This window comes from Cornus florida, unplaced genomic scaffold (assembly GCF_030987335.1).
Source record: "Cornus florida cultivar Cherokee Brave unplaced genomic scaffold, ASM3098733v1 CherokeeBrave_3.0.0_Hap2_Chr10, whole genome shotgun sequence".
Taxonomy (NCBI): Eukaryota; Viridiplantae; Streptophyta; class Magnoliopsida; order Cornales; family Cornaceae; genus Cornus; species Cornus florida.
The window spans coordinates 94,736,112-94,753,122 of NW_026775580.1; the positions used below are offsets into that span (position 1 = coordinate 94,736,112).

Sequence of the window (17,011 nt, forward strand, 5' to 3'; positions counted from 1 at the left end):
GTACCTAACTCTTTATTTTAGATTCAGAGGCCTTCAATCATACATATACTCCTGTATGTGTATGTGTGTATACGGATTAAAGTCAGAAAATCTTTCTTTTATTTTAAAAAATTATCAACTAACTTCTCAACTAAAGAAACGATTATATTATTTTTGATATTTTAAAAAGTCTATCATATCATTCCCTAAGTCACACGACTCACACAGAGCGAAAGCGAGTGCGAAAGCGAAAACGAGAATGAAAGTGAGAGTGCAAAAGCGTCAAAGTCTAAAATTATTGAAAATGAAAGCGTCTTGAGAGCTTCTGTATATTATGTTTAAATAAAATTATATCAGATCATGACGTATATATTTTATATATTTTTATTTATTTAAATCAATATACAAATATATTGATGATTATTTATTTCATTATAATATATGTAATAAATAAGCTAATTTCTTTTAGTAATAAATGTTTGATTTATTTATAATATTTTCTAATTGAGAAGTTTTTTAATAGTATATTTTTAAATGTGTATAATTAATATATATGGTAGTAGAGCAACGCCATACAGTTAGGGTACACTGAAATTTAAATAATTAATTTATATATTGAGTAATAGTGTAAGTAATAAATACATATATGGTAATATATGTGTTCTATATAAGTGGGAGTCTACCGAATTTAGCTATATAAAGTAAATTCATATGGAAATCACGAATTAGGAAAATAAATTCGCGAATTGCAAAAATTGAATTTGGGAATTTTATACAAATTTACTCCCAAATTGTAAATTGGCGTGCGGAGCTTGAGAGCGGAGCCTCTTCAGAACGAACTGTGTGACTTAGAATTCACTCCCTCCCGTTAGTTTTCCGTCTAAAATTAACATGATTGTATCACGTGCAACAGTTGCATGATTTTGCTGACCAAAATAACTTTATAATTCATAATGACAAAATTATCCTTCTCACACTATAATTTTTTAATAAAATATTAATATACTATCATGGACATTATTATTATTTTACAACAATTGAACGGTTACATCACAAAAAAGGAAGTAACCTAATAATTTTTAGTAATTCGGATGTTTGATAATTGAGGAGTAATATAACGTTTTTTTAAATAAGAGGGGTATTTTATGGGAAGAGGGGTATTTTATGGACTTTAGCCCCACACACACACACACACACACACACATACATATATATATATATATATATAGTGGGTCTCAATCATTGGAGTATGACCTTTGCCAAAAAAAATAAAAAATAGGCAGTGACAAGTGACGTTTTAAAATAAAATTGAAATAGCGTTAAAAAAATAGAAAAAGAATAGAGAAATGATATATGTTGTCATCAGCCAGCCTGTAGTTTACATGTTGAAACCAAACAGTAGGCCAAGTCTGTCCAACCACTCCATCCACCCTCTTATATAAATTGCTGGCAATACCAGCATTAATATATATTGTTGAGAGAAACAATTAGCAAACAGTGAACTGAGAATTGAAACCCTCCCATATCTCCATCATTTCTTAGAATTTCATACCCACAATCAATATATATATATATATACACATATACATATAGTCTTACAGAATGTTGAGCAAGAAATTAAAGCCAGAACTGATGGGGAAGCTCACTGCTGGCGACAACTACAGTATAGATCATTTTGGAGTAGGTATTGTGGCTGCTCTTGAGAAATCACAAGGTGTGAGAAGAAAGGCAGCTGTTTGTGTTCCAAATTTGAATTCATCATCCAACAATTACCATCATCGTAAAAATGGATCAATATGTGGTGATCATCATGACTATGATCATATTAATAGAAACAGAATTAATACTAGTAAGAATAAGAAGCGTGTGCTTGACAGTATGTCTCCGGCACCACAAGATATTAATACGATGAGGCCAATATTTCCGGCCTCTGATTTCCTCAGTTCGTGTCATTTGTGCCGGAAAAAACTCCATGGGAAGGACATTTACATGTACAGGTACTTTTTTTTAAAAAAAAATTTCTATGGATCATTCATTCTTGTGTATCATTTTTCTTTTATTTTTTTCTCTCTACCAGTCTCGAAACGCTGACATGTGACATGACGATGAATTTACAGGGGAGAGAGCGCGTTTTGTAGCGAGGAGTGTAGATACAGGCAGATAGTGATGGATGAGCGCAAAGAGCAGTACTGCAGCTCTCTTGTTTCAGACTCACCTTATACTGCTTATAGTAATGCTTACACCGACAAAGCCAACATCTTCTCAACTGGAATTCTAGCTGTTTAAATTTACAACCAAACAACATCCATCATCTATGGCATGCATCGATTCATCTTCTGCTCATGTCACCGGAAGACTACGTGTATATACACACACATGAGAATGGGATCGATCAGCTAGCTCAATGTCAGAAATTTGTTTACTTCTTCCAATTTTACTTTTGGAAACTTTTAATTATGATGTCAATCACAATTTTGGACTTTTACAGCCTACTTATCATCTCTTCTTGCAACTTAGTGGTGTATATAACTTAAGAGTACTGATATTTACATGGAAGACTTGCAGTGCAGTGAATTATCCGAATAATTTTTAATCTGTTATTTATACCAAAAACAAGGATTTCACTTTCTTATTTGTTACAGAATTGATCAATTAAAGGAGTAGGTATAACAATTCATTACAAAAATCATTTATTATAATTTAATAATCAATAAAATTTCAAAATCAAGAAGAGTGATATCTCTTTTTATCTTGGAAGGTCAATGATTCAAACTTTTATAGGGGTAAAGAGGGGATGGGTCGCGGTGTCAATTACTTCTCTTAATAGTCAATAAATTTTCAAGATCAAGAGGCCTGATAATATTTCTTTTTATCTTGAAAGGTCAATGATTCAAACCTTTATAGGGGTAAAAAGCGGACGGTTGGGGGTGTCAATTATTTCTTCTTTCGTCTTTATTTTTTTTCAAACCAACGCAAGAACATCATTGATGAAATCAAACAGATCTACTTTCTGAATGAATTCAGATCCCCTCCTGTAGAAAGGATTCTATGTTTGGTCTCATATTTGTCAATGCAATACACTGCATCGTAGTAAATGCAATAACCTTGTGATAAAGTATGGCAATACAAATAATGATATAATGTAGTTGTTACATAAGCGATGTAGAAACACATGATGTGGTACGGATTCCTTATGATCAAGCACATTATCAAATGGGAAATTATCATCAAACACTATAGCAAATGAGCAACTTGATATACTTGCTAAGAAGAACCGGAATGTCTCCCCAAATCACTGCTATTTCTTCACTTGAACTTTAATCTCCAAAAGCCATCCAGCAATCACCTTTCAATACACAAATTTCCTAAAAGCCCAATTTTGCCCCATTAGAGTTTCTCCTACATTTGCATAACCAATTAATGCTTTGATAGATGGGAAGGAAAGGAGGAAGAGATGTGGAAAGAAAATAGAAAAGAAGGAATAAACTTCTTCAATAGGTAGAGATGAGACAAAGAGAAGTGGGAGGACTGTGAAGAAAAGTGGGACTATTATAAAAGTTTGAAATTATATTCCATCCTAAAATGAGATGAGACAGAGAAGTGGGAAGACTGTGAAGACAAGCGGGACTTTTATAAAAGTTTGAAATTATATTTCATCCTAAAATGATAATATTATAAATAATAATGAGTATAATGGGACTATTATAAAAGTTTTAAATTATATTTCATCCTAAATTATACAAATTTTAAATTACAATATTAACCTTCATAAATGATAATGGTAAAATAATTTAAAACCCACTTCCCTTCATAAATTGTGAATTTATTATTTTCTTCCCTCTTTCATCCAATTGATAAAAAAAATAAAAAAAAAAAAACAGCAACCTCTTCTCTAAATATGTCTCATCCATCCCTTCTTCTCTCACTTTTATTTTTATTTTTTATTTTCCTATCGAAAGCATACAAGGGACGAGAGAGAGAGAGAGCCCAGTTTCTTCAAAATTTTACCAGTTTGAACTCTAAAAACAGCACCACCAGCTGCCACACCAGATTCCGTTCATGAAGATGTATCAAAATTTTCAGTTTAATTATGAACATAGGCTAAGCACCTTTAAGTTTCTTGGGTAGTGAATTGATACAATGAGAAGCATCATCTCTCAGCCTCTCAGAATAAACAAGAAAAGATTTAGACAAGCAACTTCAATCTGCCAATGCCTTAACAAATAACAAAAAATAACTCCAGAACGCGGCAGGCAAATTACTCAACCGACATATCAGAAATTCCACAGAAAAACTTGACAGTGGGCTATTGGAAAAATAAGAAACCACTACATATTACTGTTTTTAGTGATAACTTAAACCCCTGGCAACCAAAGCTGTGCATTCATTTCCACAGCAACACTGGTTCAGACAAGGTTTGGTCTGATTAATCATCCTCAACATAAAATACACGCTATATATATCCTCACACACAACGGGTATATAAATAGAGATACAGCAACCTACCCATAAAGTGAAGGGAGAAAAGGAAAAAAAAAAGATAAAACAGCCTACAATTTTTTAAGACTTCAATCCTGCCAGCAAAGCTTAGCAGGAGTCTATAAAATTATTACTGGTAGTACATGGGCGGCTGGGTTGTAGCAATGCTTGGATACCCACCATCATAGATTGCCTGACTAGCACCAGCTGCAGCCATTCGCTGACCCTGTGGATGCATCAGGGCTTGCATGCCACCCATTTTACTCAATGCCATCTGCCGTTCATATGCTACAAGATCAGTAGCTGAAAGACCAGCCATATGTACAGCAGTTGGAGGGGGTAGAGGGGTAGAGCTGGTCCCTGGCGGAGTAGGTTTGCTGCCCCATGAGCACTGCAACATATTTAAAAAAAAACAGTTGAGTCCTTGTCTCAAAACAGGATATCTATTTACCTACTCACGGATAGAACGAGGCTGAAAAGAATTAGGAAGATAATCAAGCATATTCTTTCAATGCATAGTTAAGTGACTCATGGCATACATTGTAATCATAAGATCGGGTTCCTTGTAAAACCAGAGCTTTCTTTCAAACCAAGCCATGACAAAGAGTTTATTAGATGAATGTATAACACAGTATATTCCATCATTACTTTCACACTAACAGATAGCATCGTCAAAGGCAGCCCGATATACGCTGGATCCAATGATTTTGTGCATTCAAGGGTGTGCATGTATGCCATTGAACAAACTGACAGACAATGCGAACTTCTATGTGTTCCCTTACTAGATTTGCTTTTTACAAATTTAATTTAGGAGTTCCTCTTATTGGCATCAGACGTAGAGCCATAGTTGAAGTCCAGCACTAAATACCGTGATACAATGATCACATTATTTAGATCTTTCAAATTATACCTAGCCTCTCTTGAAGGTACTTTTTTCTTTTTCATTTTTTGTTGTTCCTCTCTGCATTTGGGATGGCAATATAGGGTCTCACTCCTCAACCCTCCATCATATAATTCATATCCAATGGAAAATGATCAATTGCAACATTTTGAGAGAGCCCTTTGGAACATGTCCTTTGTTGAGTGAAAAGATTTCACAACCAAAGTAGCGGAACTCAGAGCCCTTATATTTATATGGCATGCACATTAGATACATTAATCAACCGAAAATACCATGCAACGTGCGCTTAGATGGCAGAGCATCCAAAAAAGAAGCAAATTTAGTCATCGCCACAATGACATTACTTAGAACTCAGGCCAATTTTTTTTGACAGGTCACACAACTCATTTTTTATTTTTTATTTTGGTCGGATGGACGGCAGGGGCGGTGGCGGGGGCAGGGAAAAGAATTTAACAGAGGATGTTACCTTTATTGGTTTTCCAAAAAGAATCCGGGCATTTCCCGTCTGAATGGCTCTAGCTGCTTCAGCATGAGTACTGAACCTTACAAAACCGAAACCTTTATCTCTCTGTACCCGAACATCTTCAATAGTCCCAGCACCAAGCGCGTGGAAATGCCTGTGGAGATCAACTGAAGTAACCTGCAGTAAAATTGTTTGAAATGTTATTCATGATACACGCAGGCCAAAGGAACGATATTTAAAAATACCCAAAGTTTCCCCATAAACAACTGACAAAAAATAACAGAACAGCCTAATTCATTGAAAAGATGGCAAGGTAAAAACACTTGAATTAGTAGTAGTTCAGTTGATTTAGTCATTAAGATTGTGGTGGAGTCAATATTACTATCAGATTACGTCTGCTGCAGGAAGGGGATTCAGTGCTCTTATTGTACTCAAATTATTTGAAATGTTATTCATGATACATGTAGGCCAAGGGAATGATGTTTAAAAATACCAAAGTTTCCCATAAAAAGCTGACAAAAATAACAGAACAACCTAATTCATTGAAAAGATGGCAAGGTAAAACACTTGAATGGGTAGTAGTTCAGTTGATTTAGTCATTAAGATAGGGGTGGAGTCAATATTGCTACCAGATTACATCTGCTGCAGGCAGTGGATTCAGTGTTCTTATTGTACTATCGCACACTTTACTAAATTTCAAGGTGGTGGGACAACAGAGAAGAGAAGTATACTATAAAGCAAAAGCAAGACAACTGTACAGAAAAATTCAAAACAAACAAAATCCAATTTTTATTTTCAAAAAAAGGAGGAAATATAGGGCCAAAATCCTACTATGTCGCTACTGGAGGCGGTATTCGCAGTGGCACATGCAACATTCAGCTGCTCAGGGTGGTATTGGAGGGGCACAAAGGTGTTGTGTAAAGAGTGTCCTAAAATTGAGGTGCTCCCACATACCCTGGAGGTGCACATGCACACGTAAGTGTAAAGAATTATAAAAGTAATTTAGAAACCCATCTATTATTCTGAATTTACCAGTTAATGCAGCAGTAACAACCTTACTACAAATCCACCACAACCTCTGTCTTCTACAACAGGGCTGGGACACCCACTCTCAATTATTATATACAACCAATAGATAACAAACTGACCAAAGAACATTTTTCTATTAGTTATCAGTGCAAGACTCCTTACCTCTGGAGCAAGATTGCCAACATAAACAGTGGTATACTGAGGATTATTCTCTGGAGCATCATCACTGGTCCTTTCTTGACCATCTTCTGCACAAACAATAATAGAATGATTTTAAGGTTTAAGCCGAAAAAAGTATTAAAATGTAAAGATCATGGCTCAGTTTCATAATATCCTAAGAGTTGGTTACTTTGACTTGGACACGAGCCTATGCTTTATACCCCTAAACATTATAAATGCACCATAAAATACCTTAGTCCAAACTCAGTGGTCCCTCTTTCCCATTCCTGGATATTTCACATGCCCATTTTGAAAAGTCAATTACATGATTTTTCTTCTTTTTTTTTCTTCATAAAGTAGCCCTCGAGTCGAGTAATATAACGTGAAACATAGACACTGTTTATACCAGAGTACCCATGTCAACATGACATGTATGGGGACAGGCACAAGAGGATGAAACAGGAAGAACAAGATTGCACCTACTAGAGAACTCTTCAAAATTAGGATTTCAGTTGCCAGTGTATACCAGCCACTATGGTCAATGACCACCAAAATCACCGCAAAATTTGATAAAAGAGGAATAAATGAATGATTATTCCACATACTGGAGCTTTACAATAATTTTCATCCTGGTATGATATTATGATAAATTCTTCCAAAATTTTATATTCTTCCCCAACTTAATTTATAGGCCAAACTGCAAGAAACCTCCCTAAAGTTCCATTTTGTTGCAAAATACTCGCGAACTATTTTTCCAGCCAACAAACCCCTTCATCATCAAAATCATGCAAAATGCCCCCACTCAAATGGCCGTCTAGATGCAACCGTTAAAATCGTGGCGTGCGTTGCTTATGACACAAATTATGAATTTAACTTGTTTTATCCTATAATATGATCCCCATCGTTCTCTGTCGATGCATTTTAACAAACTTTTGACCTTTCGAACCATAAATGCTGCTGCTCACTCTCACCGTGGTCCACTTTTCTTCTCCTTCCGTCAGCATCATTCTCCACCAAAATAACCAGTCCCTAGAGTAATCACTGCCTCCATGTCAGTCACCACATGCCACCATTGTGGACTCAATATCTATTATCTTGCCACTTCCCTTTATTACTCTCAAATCATGAGTTTCTAATTTGGTAATAATTGTAATTTGGGTTTTATATTAAGGATTAGTATTGAAATAAGTAACTGAATTGGCATGTTTGACACACATGTACACACACAGACTGAGGACTAAACTATGAAAGGGAAAGATGTCCAGTGACTTTCAGATTTATGTTTCTAAAATCAGAGGAGCCAAGGAACAAAGAAACTGTGTCACATTCCAATCTGCGAGCCAAACAGGAAGGGATATCAAAGGTATACGAACATAGTTACAATGTATGAGTGCATTATCTTCATATATATACATATACGTAGATGGATCTATTGCTTGGGGAAGCCAGAAATCAAATAGACAGAGAAGGAAGACAAAAAGTACCTTTGATCTATTGTTGGAAGAGGAGTGAAATGCAGTGTCATTATAAGCGGAGGATAGAGACAATCACGATGAGGGACAAAAGCAACCATGAGAGCATAAAAAGAGGAGGTGGTGTCATCGTGCTGCTGACACTGAATGTCAAATGGCAGTGACCGTCGAGAGCGGTGGGTCGCCACAAACGGAGTAAGCGTCACCCATTGTAATCTGATTTGACGAAGGTTACGTGGAAGCCTTTTTATATTAATATATTTGTTTAGGGGTTATTGGTATTTCACATTTCCATTTAATTTTCATATTTTAAATGTTAATAACTAAAGGTGTCATCGTAAATACACATAATTAAGCGGCCATTTGACTCGGGCATGTTGCATGATTATGAAAAATGGGAGGTTCGTTGGATGTAAAAATGGTTCAGGACAGCATTTTGCAACAAAATGAAAGCCCAGGGGTTTCTTGCAATATAGCCTATTCTTAATTTTCAAACTAGCCTAGTGCTATTATATTTTTCTTCTATCCTCAAAAAAAACTTTTAATTTTCCTAACTTTTCTTTACATTTGTAAACCAACCCCAATGCTAATATCCTATGAAAATGTTTCATGTAAGCAGGTGAGTGACATGTCTAAATAAATGTACCCAATTTTTGGACTCACTTTAGCTGAGTCCTCGTATCCTACAAAATAACTAGGTAAATCGAACGCTTCCACACATACTCGTTCTATATATCATTTTCGAGTTCTAGTAACATATTATGGAACGAGGGAGTATTGGCAGCAACTAAGAACAGCACCAGAGGTCCAACTAGTAACTTAAATCTGACTACCAACCGAGCAAGAGAAGAAAATAATAATAATACCAGTCATAGAGGTTAACATTGCTAAAATTTTCAACTTTACATATACGAATTTGGAAGTTCAATTTCATTAATGACCTAACCTGAGGTTCCATTTGTTAGTTCCACAACACTTTTGGCATCTGAATTCTGCTTCTCATCGTTACCAGCGCCCTTTGTTGCCCAGTTGCACCGGATTTGTCTGCTTCCAAGCCACTTTCCTATAATTTTAGATGAAGAGTATTTCAATTTAGATGAAGTCTTAAGAGGTTAACAACAGATGCAACTATGAAAAATTATTAATTATAGAAATAGCTCTTCTCATATAATGTGGTGAAGAAATAGAGTATAAATAACATAAGAAACAAAAACACAGAAACTACATCAAAAAATGAAAATTTCCTCACCATTTAAATCATTTATCGCACCTTGAGCTTCCTGGTGAAGAAAAGCAAATTACATAATCATGATGTGAACATTAACTATTGGAACAAAGGAAATAAACCATTATACTGTCACCATACCTGCTGATTACGAAAAGCAACAAACCCAAACCCCCTCGAACGCCCAGTCTTCTGATCCCACATTACACGTGCATCTCTGTAACCATCAATGCACAGGTCAAATTATCATCAAGATGAATGTTGATCTTTCCAATATAGGAGTACTCAAAGACCAAAGGAAGAGAACGTGAAAACAGAACTTACGAGCAACTAGGATAAACAGAGAAACACGCAAACAAGGTAGCATCTGTAACTTCAGGGCTAAGATCACCAACAAAAATGTTGAAGTGACCTAAAAGCCAATGCGAAAATAGCATAAGTGATCAACAAATTAATATGAAAAGCATCATTGACTTAACTGTAGCCTAATAAATTACAAAAATAAAGTAATATATATATATATATATATATATATATATATATATATATATTACAAAAATGAAAGAATATATATTCAGACCTGATGTATCCTCTCTCTGACTACTGGCATATGCCCAGTTAACTTTAATAGGCTGCCCAAACCTGCAAAGGACATGTTAAAACACTGCACCAAGATACACATAACAAGCAATTAATTAAGTATTTAAGTTTATTTTTACTGACAGATGCCTTCCATTCAGAGTCACGATAGCAAGGGCAGCTGATCTGCGATCATAGTAGTCCACAAAACCATAGGATGACTGCATACCAAGAAACATCACTTCAGTATGTTAGTACTGAGACAAGGAAACCATACAGGGAATCACAGTTTAGCATCTGTGTCTTAGAAGACCGCACAATTCAAGCTTATTGGAAACAAATACGTCATGCAAACATTGGTCATGCTATATAATATATGGAGTGGTCTGCTGTAGACCATCGAGTAAAAAAGAAGTTCAAAAAATGTGCACAACAAGAGACCTTCTCCTTCCGAATGAGCTTGCATCCTTCCAGGGGACCAGTGCTCGTGAAAACCTCTTGAAGAAGTGGTTCTGTAACCTGTGGGTGGATGTTCCCAACATACCTGCATAATATCATATAATTAAAAATGATAACAAATAAAAATAATAATAACACAGCTAGATTAAGACATCAAATCTACTTGCATGGGCAGACTAATATATGAGCAAATATGCATCATAGAGTGGAACATATAACTGTGGAAAAAAAAAATATGATAAAACATGGACATATATAAACTGTGAAAATACAGATATAAATAAATAAATATATATATATATATATATATATATATATATATATATATATATATATTCTTGTGTTTGTGTGTTCAAATTCTAATATTAATTATATGCAAAAATAAAAGGTTTAATCTCGACCGCAACTAAATTTCTAAATTCGAATGTCACAAGTTACACACAGTTCAAAAAGCAAATAAAATAGAAGAAAAGAAAAAATAAAAAGAAAATGTCTAACGACACTCACACACTGCGGCATGTACTTGAATCAAACCCAGGAGGCAGATTTCCACTCAAGATAGGCTCTATCTGCAAAATAAAAATGTAAACAAAAAAAAACGGAGAAGAAGGGCGAAAGGGCCCAAAAATAAAACATCTAAAACCCATTGGAACAACTTTTAAATATAACTAAAACATGTGCTAGGGGGATGAACTCATGGAGTCATCTGAACTTACAAATCTTGAATTAGAGAGAGAGACCCAATCTTTCATTTCCATTAAAGCAGCATTGGCACAAAGATTTGTTAGAATTTCAATATTTATTTCATGTTCTATTTCCTACTTCATTTCATTTCATTTCTTTACTAGCACCAACCCATTTGTTAAGTGTAACTATAAAACCTGAGGGGGAAGAGATGTAATGGGCATGATAGATGATGAATGCTTCTCCACAAATTGTTAACCAATACTAATAAATAATTTTTTTAAAAAAAAATCATACACACAGACGTAAATACTAAAAATCTCTATAAAGATAAATTTAATAATCCCCAAAATATCACCCAAGAGCGCACAAACATCATAAGTCAAATTACACCCCTTCTGATTAGGCCTCAAAGAAAGTACAACCAATTTGATAAATTTGAGAGTCTTAGGGCTCTTGAATAATTAAACGGTCAACCGAAGGCATTTAACCAAAACTACTCTCACAGTACAAAGAGCATAATTTTTAGGACCAAAAAAAAAAATCCCCTACTTATTGTATTGATATATTACTACGTATAGATAAATAAAAAAGAAAGTCATTTTCAGAAGATCTTAATTTAGAAATCCTCAACATACAATACAATCTCTCTCTATCTCCTTGCACTACAGTCTCACAGCATACTCATGCAAGTAAAACAAACATAAAGATCTATTTCCTCTCTCTCTTCCTTTCCTTTTTTTCTCTGATAGATTAGAACCATATGTTCTCTTAAGATTCATGGGCGGGTAAGTGCCATCCCTAGAACCATTTCCACTGTCACACTTTCGGAAATCGAAGTTAAAGGAAAAAAAGATAATTAAGAAGCAAAACAATCAATGCCACAAAATAATATGATCAGAATCATATACTGTAATCATTTAGACAGAATAACAACCAAGAAGAAAAATAATTGTTTTATGAAAAAGTAAAAATCTTAGACAAAAAGTTTGAATCATATGTTTGGTCAGAATCATATACTGTAATCATTTAGACAGCATAAGTTTGAATAATTGTTTTATAAAAAAAAAAAGGGTCAATAAGCTAAACGGAATGGTTATACTTATAATAACCTCGGCTGAGTGGAAATTAAGCAAAATCAAGGAATATCCCAAAATTCAGTTTTTTCTACCTTTTATCTATCGGCAAACAAACAAACAAACAGGTAGCAAATAAGCAGTATTCAGAAAAGGAAGCCCTTTGTAAGGAACAAAAAAAAAAAAAAACAACCCTAATTCATCACAAAAATCGATCTTTAACTAGTGTTGTACGTAGTAAAATAGACCCTATATTTAACCTTGAAAACAAAATCTAAAGGAATGCATAAATTGATATGAATCCACCCACAGCGTAAAATAAATGAATTTAGGGAAATAAGAAAATAGGGATAACCCAAGGAAGGAACCTGAGGAGGGGCTAAGAGACCAGGGTGGTAGAGGGATTGCTGCATCAATGCTTGTTGCTGCTTCAGTCTCAGCGGCTCCATCTTCTTATAATTATATATATATATATATGTTTGTGTGGGTGGGTGAATATATAGAGAGAAAGAGATATAACAGGAGAAGTGGCCTATGAAATTGATTAGGGTTAGGGTTAAGTTCCGGAAGCGAGAAAGGAAAGGGAAAAAATTAAAAGCAAAAAAGAAAATCGAAAGGAAAAAAAGAGAAAAAAAACGTAAGGAAATCAGAGAAACAGAAAACCCTCCTTAAGAAGAAGAAGAAGAAAAAGAAGAAGACGAGGGTAGCGAGTCGGCTATTGAGAAGATATCATATGGTTCCGTCCGAACGTTTTGTTATAATGTTTGATCTACTACAATCCTTTACAACTACGACATCCTGCGATCGCTCTAAGTACCGTTGATCTCTTATCTATTTTTCAGATTTCTCTGTAAAGTAAGTAATCCACCAAATCCTATAATATACTATATATATATAAAATATATATATATTTTTTCTTTTTATATTTTTACCAAAACAAACCACACAATTACTCTTAAGAGACAATTACTCTTAAGAACATCTCTCGGTATGTTAAAATATTATTTTATATAAAATATATATTGTCACTTACGATGTGATACATTGCAACATCACTAATGTGTAAAAGAGTTGTGTGTATTTTACCCGACCTTTTTATTTACTGCTAGATTTACATATTTCATTTCTCATTTCTTTTTTTCATTTCATTAAAGAGCCTCTTTCTCTTACATATTTTGGCACAAAAGGTATAAAACAACGGTTAGAGCATCTCCAACCATTGTGTATAATTTTTTTTTTGTAAATCTGATGTGTCATGATGAATTTATGCAAAAATTTTGAATTATTTAATTTTAGCTCCAACGGTTATTTTATATTTTTTGTGTAAAAATATATCTCTCAATAATAATTAATCATGTGTCATGTCAGGACCCACACAATGTTGATTCTTTACTGGAATGAGAAAGAGGGATGAAAAAGGAAATATGTTGATTTGACCGTGCAAAAAGGTTGTGGGTTGTGTAAAATACACAATAAAATACACAACCCTTTTACATATTGGTGATGTGATAATAAATCTTAACAGACCGTTAGAGATGGAAAAAATTTACAGATCATAGGTGGCCGTGTATATTTTACATAAAAGGGTATTTTAACACACCGCTGGAGATGCTGAGCTAAAATTAAATAATCTACATTTTTGTGTAAATCTATCATAACATATCAGATTTACATAAATATATATATATACACACACAACGATTAGGGGTTGCAAAAATTAACACGACTCGCGAACACGACACGAGATAAATGGGTTTGGGTTGACCTATAATGGGTTTGGGTCATAAACAGGTCGACACGATTAACCTGTTTAATTAATCGTGTCGTATTTAGGTTGAAGGATTCAACCCGTGTAATCCGTTTATACACTTTTAACTATATATGTTATAAATAAAATTCTATTTAAATTCTAAAATTACTATATAAACTTGTGTCTTATAATTTAATCTTTATAAACTATAAATTATTTAGTAATTTAGTTGATTAAATTTATATTTTTTTTATAGTATTTATTATTTTATTGAGTATTATTAATATTTTATTATTATTATTATTATTATTATTATTTTTTGTAAATAGGTCATAAACGGGTTACACGTATAACCCGTTTAATAAACAAGTCGGGTTAGTGTTAAGAATTATTGACACGATTATTAAATGAGTCGTGTTCAGGTTGAACTGTTTAGTATAATATCTTAAAATTGACACGACATGATTACGATTCGGGAACATGAATTGATACCCCTAACAATGATTAGTGATGTTCTAATAAATTTCTAGAAACTTGAGCTAGAAAAAATTTCACTCAATATAGATTTGTCAATGAACCGTATTTTAATCTCAGAACAATCATCAAATATAATAGGGTCAAGTGCAGTTAATCCCTTTAACTTTCATCCTTTTGTAGTAAATTCTTCCTTTATTATATATTTGGCTAAAAAAACGAAGGGAGGGGGTGACTATTTAAATTTGCGCAAAAAATAGCCCACTAACCAAGTCGGGATTATTCAATTTGTCCAATTAGCTGAATTTAACTAGTTTTTTTTTTTTCTTTCCCTTTCTTATAACAATAATATTTCAACTTATATTTTTTTTAGCAAAACATTAAAAAGAAAAAAAAAATTTAAAAGTATATAGTTATGAATGCACTATATGTAAGTTCAAATCTTATATGTTTACTCATACTATATATTATTATATCATTATTATATTTTTTAATTTATATAATGTGTGTGTGTAAGTATATGAGATGGATATTTGATCAAAAAAAATTAGATTGAAAAAAATGAATTTTAAATTACAAAAAGTAATTGAATGGCATAAAATAGTAGGTTTTTCTCTTCTTCTTCTTTTTTTTTTTTAATAGAAAATAAAATTAAAAAATAAATATTACAAGATTTAACTATACTAGATACTTTGTACATGCTAAACAAATAATGTAATTACACTCGTAACTATGAATTTTATTTTATAATTTTTTTATATATATTTTTTAATTAAAAATATACTGATACACATAGAAAGATAAAATTCATACAATTGGGCAACTTGCGTACCCCCGTTGACATGGTTGGTGGGGGTATTCTTGCAAAAATTCAAAAAACAACCCCTGGTTGGTTAAGGGGAGGTTTGTTGGGGAAAAAAAAAAAAAAATAGCAAAGAGCAGTTTATTGGAAACGGTAAAAGTTAAGGGGGGTTAAGTGCACTTTACCAAATTTAATAGAGAGTACTGTTACTTGGCCAGATAAATACAAAATCAATATTTTACTGACTTTACATAGCAGTGTAAAAATAGGTAATTTAAAACCAAAATGTAAGTCTTTCAAAACAAAAACTCTTAAAAAATAAATTAACAAAAATAACTCTCTTTACTTACCGAAAAGAAAAAAAATAAAAAATAACTTTCAAATAAAGTAACAATTGAGAATTTAACAAAACAATTAAAAAAAACACAATCAAATTAATAAAATAAGAATTTTGATTCTTCAATCATCGATTTTTGTTGATATTCAAAACTTCAAATGAAATTTTTGTTCTAGAAAAAGTGATGGAAAGAATCATATATAAGATGGAATTTTAGGATAATAAAGATATGGAAAAAATGGTGCTTGAGTTGGAAGGTTTTTTAGGATAGTCATGTTATGTAAAGAACTATATTTGAGAGGTGAAATTTCAAACAAAAATGATCAGATTGGATCGAAATATATATATTATTAGATTCCGACTAGCTAGGTGAAGCCAGATTTAGAATTCAATCTAGTTTTTCTCAAAAATGAAGAAGATATCAGGGGACTACTAAATTAAACACAATTATTTATTTATTTATACTTTTTCTTTTATTTATATTACAAAGTCATAAGAATAAAATGTCTAACTTCATCATACCACCATTTTGAAGCCCACATCTTGCTACTATAATCTAAAAAATCATAGCTAATAAAGTAATTAAAGTCCATTCTTATTTCCTTCTTGCAAAACCCCCAAGCAATCTGCCATTAGTCCCTGCCTTCTGATTGAAGATCTTATGAAAGACTACCAACAGCAGTAAAATCCCCATTTGTGCTTTGAAAATTGACATAAAAAATGCATATCATCCTGTGAATTGGGTCTCTTTGCTATCTACCCCAAAGCAGACGGACTTTGCAGCTAGAGTGGTCTCCAGGATTGAGTCTATTTCAGTAATTGTAGGGGTTGTTAGATAGAGATCAAAGGTTCAGCTATCATTGGAGAAGCCAGAATAAACCCTTCTTTAGGTGAAATGTGATGGTTTTGAGTGCAAGATTTTAAGAAGTCTTGACTACGGTGTTGCTGCTTAATAACTAAATTCAAAGCTTAATTTTGAACAGATCAAGTGCTTATCCAATTAATTGTGTTTTTTTTATAAATTTGCTTAAATTTGGAATTTGGTCTATGATAAATTTCAAGCAAAGCCAGGCTGCAAAGGAAATGGGATTTACCTCAATTGCTTATTTACACTGATCATAGGAGATAAATATATCCAGCTTT

At 33.1% G+C, this 17,011-nt stretch overlaps 2 protein-coding genes across 3 annotated transcripts; one reads left to right on the forward strand and one right to left on the reverse strand.

Moving 5' to 3' along the window:
• The first annotated feature begins 1,438 nt into the window (after positions 1-1,438).
• Positions 1,439-2,471, forward strand: LOC132279199 (FCS-Like Zinc finger 14-like). Its single transcript, XM_059781131.1, has 2 exons — positions 1,439-1,976; positions 2,097-2,471. The coding sequence occupies exons 1-2, from the start codon at positions 1,582-1,584 to the stop codon at positions 2,263-2,265; spliced, it is 564 nt and encodes a 187-aa protein (XP_059637114.1). The 5' UTR covers positions 1,439-1,581; the 3' UTR covers positions 2,266-2,471.
• Positions 2,472-4,288: 1,817 nt separating this feature from the next.
• LOC132276033 (oligouridylate-binding protein 1) lies at positions 4,289-13,241 on the reverse strand. 2 transcript variants are annotated; one of them, XM_059777279.1, is made up of 12 exons: positions 12,874-13,241; positions 11,253-11,314; positions 10,728-10,830; positions 10,431-10,507; positions 10,288-10,349; positions 10,032-10,119; positions 9,849-9,924; positions 9,732-9,762; positions 9,429-9,545; positions 7,014-7,096; positions 5,826-5,999; positions 4,289-4,849 (listed from the first exon to the last, which is right to left on the reverse strand). In XM_059777279.1, the coding sequence occupies exons 1-12, from the start codon at positions 12,952-12,954 to the stop codon at positions 4,589-4,591; spliced, it is 1,215 nt and encodes a 404-aa protein (XP_059633262.1). In that variant the 5' UTR covers positions 12,955-13,241; the 3' UTR covers positions 4,289-4,588. The 2 variants fall into 2 exon arrangements, with proteins under 2 accessions (XP_059633262.1, XP_059633260.1); XM_059777277.1 differs by having other exon boundaries at positions 7,014-7,099; positions 12,874-13,240.
• Between the last annotated feature and the right edge of the window lie 3,770 nt (positions 13,242-17,011).

Excerpts from the sequence above, each read along its gene's own strand:
- LOC132276033 (XM_059777277.1), bottom strand. The coding sequence starts at position 12,954 with ATGGAGCCGCTGAGACTGAAGCAGCAACAAGCATTGATGCAGCAATCC. Across the intron at positions 10,508-10,727 it reads AGCTCATTCGGAAGGAGAAG|TCATCCTATGGTTTTGTGGA; the intron begins GTCTCTTGTTGT and ends CTTGGTATGCAG. Across the intron at positions 10,120-10,287 it reads TCAGAGAGAGGATACATCAG|GTCACTTCAACATTTTTGTT; the intron begins GTCTGAATATAT and ends ATTGGCTTTTAG.
- LOC132279199 (XM_059781131.1), top strand. The coding sequence starts at position 1,582 with ATGTTGAGCAAGAAATTAAAGCCAGAACTGATGGGGAAGCTCACTGCT. Across the intron at positions 1,977-2,096 it reads AAGGACATTTACATGTACAG|GGGAGAGAGCGCGTTTTGTA; the intron begins GTACTTTTTTTT and ends ATGAATTTACAG.